Source organism: Haliotis rubra, unplaced genomic scaffold (assembly GCF_003918875.1).
Source record: "Haliotis rubra isolate DU_JTF1 unplaced genomic scaffold, ASM391887v1 Scf621, whole genome shotgun sequence".
Lineage (NCBI taxonomy): Eukaryota > Metazoa > Mollusca > Gastropoda > Lepetellida > Haliotidae > Haliotis > Haliotis rubra.
In genome coordinates, this window is record NW_025767326.1 from 518,100 (window position 1) to 530,430 (window position 12,331).

The 12,331-nt window shown below is 41.2% G+C and overlaps 1 protein-coding gene across 1 annotated transcript in view; it reads left to right on the forward strand.

Moving 5' to 3' along the window:
- The window catches only part of LOC124256256 (lactase-phlorizin hydrolase-like), a 57,317-nt gene extending 46,156 nt beyond the window's left edge, over nt 1–11,161 (forward strand). The window contains 8 exon segments of the mRNA XM_046690221.1: nt 703–862; nt 1,307–1,437; nt 3,979–4,230; nt 5,507–5,681; nt 6,548–6,790; nt 8,350–8,458; nt 9,019–9,203; nt 10,804–11,161. Of these exon segments, the coding sequence (XP_046546177.1) occupies nt 703–862; nt 1,307–1,437; nt 3,979–4,230; nt 5,507–5,681; nt 6,548–6,790; nt 8,350–8,458; nt 9,019–9,203; nt 10,804–11,147 (1,599 nt within the window). The 3' untranslated portion in view covers nt 11,148–11,161.
- The last annotated feature ends 1,170 nt before the right edge of the window (nt 11,162–12,331 follow it).

Genomic DNA, 12,331 nt, shown 5'->3' on the forward strand with positions numbered 1-12,331 from the left:
CCTCTTTGGAAGATGACATCAGTGTTGTCTTGCTGTTTGAGGATTCGTCGGGTGTGATGGCTAGTTGGTCCAATGAACGGGAGGCTGATGGTGAAGGGGGCTGCTTGCTGTCCAGTGTTATCAACCTCTTCTATTGTATAAACAACTCATTTTCGCCTCATCCCCAGTCTATTGTACAAACATTTCATGTATATATTATTTATTTTTTAATTTTATTATTATATCACCAAATATACTTCCCATGTACCACTTGCTTGACAACGACATTAGAATCTATGGTGAAACGTCGCCTATATAGAATAAAGAAGTTGTATATGCATAAAAATAGTTCTCATTCTTCATCTACCCAACTTCTAGAATGCCAATCAAAGAAGTCAATGTTCAACAATAATACCTGATATTCTACACAAAAGTGGAATGGGATGACACGCAGTCATATCAATCTCCGAGATTGTCCGCTCAATCCATTTCGCCGAGCACGACAGACACAATCTCACCACAGGTTAATCAAAATTAACCAACAATACCCACGAATGTCGGAACTACAATGTGGCCGCTATTCATGGCTTTACAAAACAAACCCACATAATATTCAGCTGACGATTCCTTCTGAAAAATTTAGTGTCAGACTCGCCATTTTGAAACATGGCAGAACGTAGATTAATCCCCTCCTTGGTTTATCGTTTAACCATGCATTTGAAGGTCTTTGAAGACAATGGTTTCAAGCCAGGCGCGTTGACGGACCCTAACAGAAAACCAATGCTATACGAGAACGACGTCCTCCTTGAAGACTTCCCTGCTGACTTTGAATGGGGAGCGGCTACAACCGCTTATCAGATAGAAGGCGCTGTTGATACGGAAGGTATATCCTCACGTTCCAGCCTCCTATCAAACGTATCTTATTTCACTGATGTCCAAGTTTATGAAGTACAAGGAAATGGCAGTTACACGACTAGCATATATTATATTTTCTCGCAATAGCTTTTTTCTTGAATACAAACCATCTACTCAAGCTTACATTGTCTTTGGCACGGAACATATATACCAATGACATATGTATCGTTTTAGTTATTGCAATCATAATAGTGACCGTTGAAAATACTTTTTTCATGTAAGCATGATTATGTTTGTAGAGTGTCAACCCCTAGGCATTAAAAAATAGCTTTTATATTTTTCAAACATTATAATACACATTATACGTCTCTATTTAATATTCCTAACTCACCAAACATGAAAGTGTAATATGCAGAGAATTCAGTATGTGATGTCTGATACCACATCCACCATGTCCTCCTGATATTCACAGGACGAGGACCCAGCAGCTGGGACGTATACCTGAGGACGCCTGGAAGGACCCTGTTTAACCAGACAGCAGATAAGGCAGCCATGTCTTTCACACATTATCTCGAGGATGTTGGTGCGCTCAAGAACATGGGGGTGAGAATACCATTAACCTTCAACTTTCTTAACCCTGTGTTAAAGCATGGAATATTCGTAGCGTCACAATCTCTTTGTGAAGCGAGGACTTTGTTCAAACTCGAATTCTTGCAACTCAAGTATAGTAACTACGTTTATAACGAACGTGCTTATGACGAAATGACGGATATAACAAACTGTTTTTGGGTCGGAGAACGTGCTGTATATTTTAGTCCAAATAAGTAGCACAAACGAAGTAGTTATAACAAACGAATATTGAGGGTCCCTCGTTATAACCGTAGTTGGTAGTTCTGGTTCCATTGAGTTCGTTATAACGGTAGTTGATAGTACTGGTTCCATTGAGTTCGTTACAACGGTAGTTATAGTGCTGATCCCTTTGAATTCGTTATGGCGGTAGTTGATAGTACTGGTCCCTTTGAATTCGTTATAACGGTAGTTGATAATACCGGTCCCTTTCAGTTCGTTATAACGGTAGTTGATAATACTGGTCCCTTTGAGTTCGTTATAACGGTAGTTGATAATACTGGTCCCTTTGTGTTCGTTATAACGGTAGTTGATAGTACTGGTCCCTTTGAGTTCGTTATAACGGTAGTTATAGTACTGGTCCCTTTGAGTTCGTTATAACGGTAGTTGATAGTACTGGTTCCATTGAGTTCGTTATAACGGTAGTTGATAGTACTGGTCCTTTTCAGTTCGTTATAACGGTAGTTGATAGTACTGGTCCCTTTGAGTTCGTTATAACGGTAGTTGATAGTACTGGTCCCTTTGAGTTCGTTATAACGGTAGTTGATAGTACTGGTTCCATTGAGTTCGTTATAACGGTAGTTGATAGTACTGGTCCTTTTCAGTTCGTTATAACGGTAGTTGATAGTACTGGTCCCTTTGAGTTCGTTATAACGGTAGTTATAGTGCTGGTCCCTTTGAGTTCGTTATAACGGTAGTTGATAGTACTGGTCCTTTTCAGTTCGTTATAACGGTAGTTGATAATACTCGTCCCTTTGTGTTCGTTATAACGGTAGTTGATAGTACTGGTCCCTTTGAGTTCGTTATAACGGTAGTTATAGTACTGGTCCCTTTGAGTTCGTTATAACGGTAGTTGATAGTACTGGTCCCTTTGAGTTCGTTATAACGGTAGTTGATAGTACTGGTCCCTTTGAGTTCGTTATAACGGTAGTTATAGTACTGGTCCCTTTGAGTTCGTTATAACGGTAGTTGATAGTACTGGTCCCTTTGAGTTCGTTATAACGGTAGTTGATAATACTCGTCCCTTTGTGTTCGTTATAACGGTAGTTGATAGTAGTGGTCCCTTTGAGTTCGTCATAACGGTAGTTATAGTGCTGGTCCCTTTGAGTTCGTTATAACGGTAGTTGATAGTAGTGGTCCCTTTTAGTTCGTTATAACGGTAGTTATAGTGCTGGTCCCTTTCATTTCGTTATAACGGTAGTTGATAGTACTGGTCCCTTTGAATTCGTTATAACGATAGTTGATAATACCGGTCCCTTTGAGTTCGTTATAACGGTAGTTGATAATACTGGTCCCTTTGAATTCATTATAACGGTAGTTGATAATGCCGGTCCCTTTGAATTCATTATAACGGTAGTTGATAATACTGGTCCCTTTGAGTTCGTTATAACGGTAGTTATAGTGCTGATCCCTTTGAGTTCGTTATAACGGTAGTTGATAGTAGTGGTCCCTTTGTGTTCGTTATAACGGTAGTTGATAGTACTGGTCCCTTTCAGTTCGCCATAACGGTAGTTGATAGTACTGGTCCCTTTCAGTTCGTCATAACGGTAGTTATAGTACTGGTCCCTTTGAGTTCGTTATAACGGTAGTTATAGTACTGGTCCCTTTGAGTTCGTCATAACGGTAGTTATAGTGCTGGTCCCTTTCATTTCGTTATAACGGTAGTTGATAGTACTGGTCCCTTTTAGTTCGTTATAACCGTAGTCATAGTGCTGAATATATTGTGGGGCGTTGGTGTACCTAGTGGTTAAACCGTCCGCACGTCGCGCAGAAGACCTGGGTTCAAATATCAACACGGGTACAATATGTGAAGGCCATTCCTGGTGTCCCCAGCCGTGATATTGCTGAAATATTGCTAAAAGCGGCGCAAAACCATACTCACTCACTAAATATATTGTAACAGATGGAATATGTTTCTGAGGATAGTCAGGACTGGGTTTTCTTATGCACTGACGATGTACACAACTGTTGCCGTCGGGTAGCTTAAGGGTTATTTTTTAAATCCTTCACTCATCGTGCCAAAAAACTGGGTCCTTCTGTCCACGCTAGTTTCTGGTGCTTTCCGCTTTTATATTGGTGAACTGTCCAAGAGAGGTGTGTACCACCAGCTGACCATCTAAGTTACTTCAGGGGCGTTTGGGTAGCCTAATGACCCGTCACGCCGAAGACCCGGGTTCGATTCCCCACATGGGTACAATGTGTGAAGCCTGTTTCTGGTGTTCACCACCGTGATAGCGCTGGAATATTGCTAAAAGTGGCATAAAACTCACTCACTCACTCACACATCTTACTTCGCAGGCCAAGTCGTACTACTTTTCACTCTCGTGGTCCCGAATCTTACCGAAAGGAACGTCAGAAGAAATTAACCAAGATGGTATCAACTATTACAACGAGCTGCTGTTGGCTCTGGCTGATGCTCAGATTGAACCAATTGTGTCCCTACACCAGTGGGACACGCCGGCGGCCATTACAGACGGTTGGCTGGATGACAAAATAGTGGAAGCCTTCGGGAACTACTCCAGAATATGCTTTCAGAACTTCGGGGATAAGGTAATACGTGTAGGATATACCATGACCCGCGGGCATTATTGAAAAGTAAGCCCGCTTCCCGCGGGAAATGCTCAAGGGCCGGAAGCACTATAAACCGACCGAAGATATACTTTAGATATAATTTCAATATTTGGTATTTACTGTTGAAATCAACTGGGATGAGACTGGCAGCCGACGCCTCGCAATGCACGTGCTCCGCACGCGCTACCTGTGCCCTGCCCGCACTACGCATCATGCGAGGAACACACGGTTCATACCGACAAACAATGTCATTCTTCACAGCGATTCACCGTAGCCTAGTGGATAAAACCGCCAAGCTGGTAAGCGAAGGGTTGAGGGTTCGACACCGGGTGTCGGTACTACATGTTGGAAATTGTCAATAATGTCATATTTTAAGATCGCACTCAGTGATGGCAAGACAAAGTCATATCAATCTTCAAAACAAGTAATAAGTCAAAGTCAAGGGCTGTTCCTCAGAATTCCCCGGGCAGAGGAACGTTATTAAGATAATCCCCGGGGCACAGGGGAGTTATTAAGATAATTGCCCGAGGAAGCGAGATTGTATCAGATTTGAGGGATATTACGAGAAAAGGTGTCCCCTAAGAACAACAGAGTGACGTCACTGTTGGTTTATAATGACCTATATTCCATCACAGCGTGATACATTCTCTTACATATTACACATTCTACAATAATTATATATATACTGAGGGGGAAAATAAGAGATGACATGAAAGCACAAGTTATCCCTAAGTTTGTTCCAAGGTTTCTTCACAAGCTTTGTATCGCACAGCTTGTAGAGAAACCTGGCAAAAACTATAGGAACACTAGTGCTGTCATGTGATCCCTTATTTTTTTCCCTCAGTATATGTTGACATGTTTCATAAGAAAATATGCTGAAGTATGTAATACCCACAAGTAGGTGCTATGCGTAGCTTAGCGGTTAAAGTGTTCACTAGTCATGTTATAGTTCAGGTTCGAATCTGATACAAGAACAGTTTGTAAAACCCATTTGTTAAGTTCCGCGCCGTGATACTGTAGGTGTATTTCTAACGGCGCCGCAAGATCACTCATTATTTGAGTTTATGTGTGTAATGTTGAAACCTTGAATTAAATGTCTTTTTTTTATGATCTCAATATTTGCAACTGAATGTCATTAATACATACATGTATATATCGTCCGTGGTAGTTCATGTGTTTGTATCAGTTAATCAGTTCAATTTGTGCGTGGTTATTTACTCCCCTGTTCGTAATGACAATTGAGGTTCTGTTTTAGGTGAAAACATGGGTTACCCAAAATGAACCTAATGTCTTAGCTCTGATGGGATACGAGCTGGGTCTGCATGCTCCCGGGGTCAAAGATCAAGGTTACAAGGCCGCTCACAACATGATCAAGGCGCATGCTACATCATACAGAATCTACCAGAATGAATTTAAGGACATTCAAAATGGTAAAACAACTCGACAATACTCGTTTGCGTCAATCTAGAAGTTTAATGATCCAGCGAAGCATTGTGTCAGTAACATGTTTGTTTGTTGTTTTGCGCCGCACTCCGCAATTATCCCGCTTTATGACGGCGATCTGTAAATAATCGAGTCTGGACCAGACAATCCAGTGATCAACAGCATAACCACCGATTTACTCAATTGGGATGACATGTGTCAACCATGTCAGCGAGCCTGACCACCCGATCCTGTTGTCTTCTCTTACAAGCATACATTAGAATTACATGATACACATGTATATCTTCTCCGTCACTGTAGGGGCGGTGGGGTAGCCTAGTGGTTAAAGCGTTGGCTCGTCACGCCGAGGACCCGGGTTCGAATCCCCACATGGGTACAATGTGTGAAGCCCATTTCTGGTGTCCCCCGCCGTGATGTTGCTGGAATATTGCTAAAAGCGGCGTAAAACCAACACTCAGTCAGTCTCCGTCACTGTAATTACCTTTTTCTTCCTTCTTCTTCTACAATTGGACCCGTGGAGATCCGGGTTAGAATATTGATCTTCAGTAACCCATGCTTGTCGTAAGAGGCGACTAACGGGATCGGGTGGTCAGGCTCGCTGACTTTGTTGACACATGTCATCGATTCCCAATTGTGTAGATCGATGCTAATGCTGTTGATCAATGGATTGTCTAGTCCAGACTCGATTACTTACAGACCGCCGCCATATAGCTTGAATATTGCTGAGTGCGGCGTAAAACTAAACTTACCCACTCTTATGCAATTGACGCGATGCCAAGGTGCACCTTTGACTCACTAACGTCCTCCTGTCAAAATTTAGCACTGTATACATGTAGGTGTTGCTACTTTCTAGGAAAAGTAGGACTTGCAGTGTTCTATCCTTGGGCAATACCAAAGACGGAAAGGGATCCTGGTGATTGGGCCGCTCAAGACCGGAAGTTTGCCTTCGACTGTGATTGGTTCGTTGACCCAGTGCTGTTGGACGGGGAATACCCTGACGTCATGAAGAGAGCGGTGTCCCTCAGAAGCAGGGAACAGAATCTGAACCAATCCCGTCTCCCGGTATTTACAGAGCCGGAGAAGAACATGATCAGAGGTGAAGGGACACACATTACAATAGGCATACAGGGAGAATACAAAATCTGCTGATTCAATATTAATCTCTTAATATAATAATGCACTCTACACCTTTTTAGATGTTTACGTTAAAACAGGACTTGTGTGACCAAGCTGTCTTTCCTCAAAAGCGCCTTTGAGCAGAGAGGCGGTGGGTTAGCCTAGTGGTTAAAGCGTTCGCTCGTCACGCTGGAGACCCGGGTTCAATTCCCCACATAGGTACAATGTGTGAAGTCATTAAACTGGTGTCCGCCTCCGAGATATTGCTGGAATATTGCTAAAAGCGGCGTTAAGCCATACTCACTCACTCACTTACTTTGAGCAGACTTTCAATGACGAGAAAAGGCGCTACATTAATAAGCAATTATTTTTAATTAATATATAATGATATTGGGAAAATCACTTAAAATGGGATGTAATGTGACAAATCCATGTGACTGCCATCACTAATATAATGAAGTTGAAACAAGATCGAAATACTGATTTATCGGCGTAAGTCTAACTACGGTCGTTTTAACAACGCTCTTTTTTGTTTTTGATTTTAAAAAAAACCCCTTTAATCTTTAAACTTACGTTACGGCTGCACACATGGACATAAGAAACACACTGCGTACCACACAGGTTATCTTGACCCAGATCCATTAATTTGCCGAGTGCCACAGAGGGCATAAACCCGAGTTATAAACCGACGGTGACGTCACTCTTTTACAGAGTAAACCTCTACAGGCACATTCGCCATGGATGTTCTACAGAATTGCCCGCATCCCAGGGATTTTCTGAGGAATAACCCTTGACTTTGAATTATTACTTGTTTTGAAAATTGATATAACTTTGTCCTGCTATCACTGAATGCGATCGTAAAATATGACATTATTGAAAACTTCCAACATATAGTGCCGATATCTGGTTTCGAACCCGCAACCCTTCGCTTACTAGCTTGGTGGTTTTATCCACTAGGCTACGAAGGATCGCTGTGAAGAATGAGATTGTTTGTCAGCATGAACCGTGTGATCCTCCCAAGACGGGTTGTGCGGGCAGCGCGCGTGCAGAGCACGTGCATTGCGCGTGCAAGGCAAGGTGTCGGCTGCCAGTCTCATCCCAGTTGATTTCAACAGTAAATACCAAATATTGAAATCATATCTAAAGTATATCTTCGGTCGGTTTATAAGTTGGATAAAGCATGACCCTCGGGCATTATTAAGAAGTAAGGATGTTTTCCCTCGGGAAGGAATGTCTTTGCTCAGGTAAAGTTGAAGATGTTGTTAAAAAATATACAAACAAAACATTAAATGAGTTTATAGTTATCCGTTTCTGCGAAGGAAAATTCCAAACTGACGTTTCTTTTGCTGCTTAGTATATGTTCTGAATTCGCATTCCCTCATCTGTGCTTCATTTTATATTCAACCGTTCGCCACGTCAGTATGGCTGCTGAGGCGCCGTGACTTCTTGACAGCCATCTTGTTAAATAAAAAAAATTCGATCTGAAGTCCTCTTTCGAGTTAATATTACATGATACAATCTGTGTACATCATTTTTCAGGTTCGGCGGACTTCTTTGGCATCAGCTACCTCTCATCCAGCTTTGTCCAGGAGCGACGTCACAACGTCTCCGCCTCGCCATCTATCCTTGATGACAGGGCTGTCACCGAGTAAGTGAACTTATATTAGTTGTAGGGATAGATAGATATATTTTTGGAAGGAAAAGGCAGCTACCCGATATGTATTTTTGCACATTTCATCTGTGCAAAGTTGAACCGAATAATTTTAATTTCAAGTTTAATTTTAATTTAAATCTCAACTTAATATTAATCATCTTTTGGGGAATAACTCGAGCCCCACGCCCATCCCTCCCCCCAAAAAAAAAAGAAAAATATATAAAAATATAATAATAATAATAAAAATATATAAATAAATGAATAAAATTAATAAATAAATAGATTAATAAATAAATGAAAAAAAAATGTTCCTTTCCCAGTCTGGACAAAATATCTGTTCATAATGACCCATCCCCCACCCCCATCCCCAGTATGCATTAATCCATGTTGACTGAAAAGCATACCTCTCAGTCCAGGTGTTGTCTTGTCAGGACGTATGTCTTTCTTTAAATTCAACAGCAGCTATTGACCACAGTCACTTGCATCTCTGCCAAAACGTTGACATCGTGCATCCATAACGTTCAGCTACTCACACGAATTCATATTGTATACAGAACTGGTTCCCCTTCGACTGATGTGAACCCCAAGGGACTGAGGATGATACTGAGACGGTTCAGACAGCGGTATGGCAACATCCCTGTCTACGTTACCAGTAACGGCGTGGGGGACAAGCCAGGGACAATTCAAGATACGGACAGAGTGCAGTACATCAAGTCCCACACTAATGAAGTATTGAAAGGTAACTTCGACTTCTGACGTTCCTTTCGGTAAGATTCGGGACCACGAGATTGAAAAGTAGTACGACTTGGCCTGCGAAATAAGATGAGTGAGTTTAGTTTTTCGCCGCATTTAGCAATATTCCAGCAATATCACAGCGGGGACACCAGAAATGGGCTTCACACATTGTACCCATGTGGGGAATCGAACCCGGGTCTTCAGCGTGACGAGCGAAGGCTTTAACCACTCCACTTCACCACCGGCCCTTACCGTGAGATACTTTGTATGCGCAGCATATTGAAAAGAAAGAATCCCTAAATATATTTATATAAAACTCATTTTGAGATTGCTGATATCAGAAACGTAACACATATTTTGGGGGCTTAGTTTGTGAGAAGATAGGACTAGCAAGTACAAAAAGTATCACTCACTTTCAAGCACTTTAGCTTTTAATATATGACAATGTAGATAATATTATAGAATATTTATATAGCGCATATATCCACGCAACTCGTCCATGCTGGGTGAACAGATTCACATGACTTGTGATGATTGCCCCCCCCAAAAACAAAAACAAAAACAAAACAAAAACAAACAACAAAACAAAAACAAAAAAAAAAAAAAAAAAAAAAACACCTTTCTTTTCATTCCAACACCGCCGACTCGAACCTAAACGTATCGCTTTGTCATATAATAAGTTTATCAGTCGCTGCCACAAGTCCAAGGAACGCGAGAAATTGTAATAAGTATTGCAATAAATGAGAATTAAGGACATTCTTCAAATAATGTTTTCTTTTTAATTTTTTTCCCCGACCGACTGACCCATGTTCATAACCTCGTGGCTACGTGAAACATATGAAAAAAAATGATGCCCAATATGTTCTCGACATATGTCTGCTTAGCACATGTTGTAATCATAGTACTCACTTATAAAACACTTTGGGGACGGTGGAGTAGCCAAGTGGTTAAGGCGCCCGCTCGTCACCTCGAAGATCCGGGTTCCAGTCCCCACATTGGCACAATATGTGAAACCCATTTCTGGTGTACCCCGCCACAATATTGCTAGAATATTGCTAAAGGCGGCGTAAAAATAAACTCACTCACCCACTCATGAAATACTGAACGAAATGATTGCTTGGTAGAAATTACATCTGGTCTCAGCTTAACCCGTAGGTCGATCTTGATATTAATGCATTGCATAATTCATATAATTTTGTTGTGTTATTACAATAAAGATGGTACACGATACGACCATGCCACGATTCACTGTTGACAAAAAACACACACGAAACATGTTTCGATCTCAGCATGTTTTGGGTCTGAACAAATGCTATTAGCTGTTCGGGTGTTCAGACTCGTTGACTTGGTTGACACATGTCATCGTATCCAATTGGGTAGATCAATGCTCATGTTGTTGATCACTGGACTGTCTTTCCAGACTCGATTATGTACAGACCGCCGCAAGGGAACTGGCAAATTGCTGAGTGCAGCGTTGACAACAAACAAGCAAAGCATGACATTAGCCATCTTCGCACATCCTAAACACCATCTAAACCCAACTTCCACATAATGTAAATTCATTGAAAATTTAAATACGTTTTGTGAATTGTTGCGTGTTCCAGCAATACAGCTCGATGACGTTGACGTCCGTGGCTACATGGTCTACTCCCTCATCGACAGCTTCGAGTGGAACTTCGGCTACACAGCTGCCTACGGCCTCTACTACGTCAACTTCAGCGACCCTAGCCGTGCACGTCATCCTAAATCTTCGTCAGTGTACTACCGTAGTCTGATCCAAGACAACGGATTCTTCAAACCAACGACGCCAATGATCAACACTCCAACTGAAAAGCCTAAGGCCGAAGGCGAGAAGGAATGTCCAAAACCAACATCAGCAGCCAATATGATGACTTCAAGTGTAGGCATTCTGGTCACCATCGTGGCCATATTATTCATGAATAAATAATTCCTACAACTGAACCAGTTTTTGTCTGGTGAAATGCGGTGTGAAAGATTGTTCATAGGCCGCAGTCATATAGCTGTAATATAGAACAAACAGTAGTATGTAGGCCATTGCTTGAATATTGCGGGATGCATCGTTAATGAAACAAACAGTAGTATTTAGGTCATTGCTGGAATATTGTGGGATGCATCGTTGATAGAATAAACAGTAGTATTTAGGCCATTGCTGGAATATTGCGGGATGCATCGTTAATGAAACAAACAGTAGTATTTAGGTCATTGCTGGAATATTGCGGGATGCATCGTTAATGAAACAAACAGTAGTATTTAGGCCATTGCTGGAATAATGCCGGATGCATCGTTAATGAAACAAACAGTAGTATTTAGGCCATTGCTGGAATAATGCGGGATGCATCGTTAATGAAACAAACAGTAGTATTTAGGTCATTGCTGGAATATTGCGGGATGCATCGTTGATAGAATAAACAGTAGTATTTAGGCCATTGCTGGAATATTGCGGGATGCATCGTTAATGAAAAAAACCAGTAGTATTTAGGTCATTGCTGGAATATTGCGGGATGCATCGTTAATGAAACAAACAGTAGTATTTAGGTCATTGCTGGAATATTGCGGGATGCATCGTTAATGAAACAAACAGTAGTATTTAGGTCATTGCTGGAATATTGCGGGATGCATCGTTAATGAAACAAACGGTAGTATTTAGGTCATTGCTGGAATATTGCAGGATGCAGTGGTGAAAAGAACAGACAGTATTTAGGTCATTGCTGGAATATTGCGGAATGCCAGTTGGATAGAACAAACAGTAGTATTTAGGTCATTTCTTAATGTTACTTCGTGTTGAGACACAACCAAATGTTTCGGTCGGTGATGTATTTAGCAATTGATTGAAAGTTTATTAATAATCAATTAGTCAAAAGATAAATAACTTTCGTTCAACATCGTTCATATACATTGTACATGTTTGAGGGAGCATTCATTTAATGTGTATTGAAGGCGGTGTCTGTACGTGTATGCGAGAAGGTATTTTTGTCGGAGTCGTAACCAACAAAAGATATTTCCTAAGCACCACCAATGTTTTCACTGTCACCATTTTACATAAGGACGAATAATCTATTCATTTGGGGCATATTATTGAACAAAGTATTCATTTTATAAAATCCACCAACC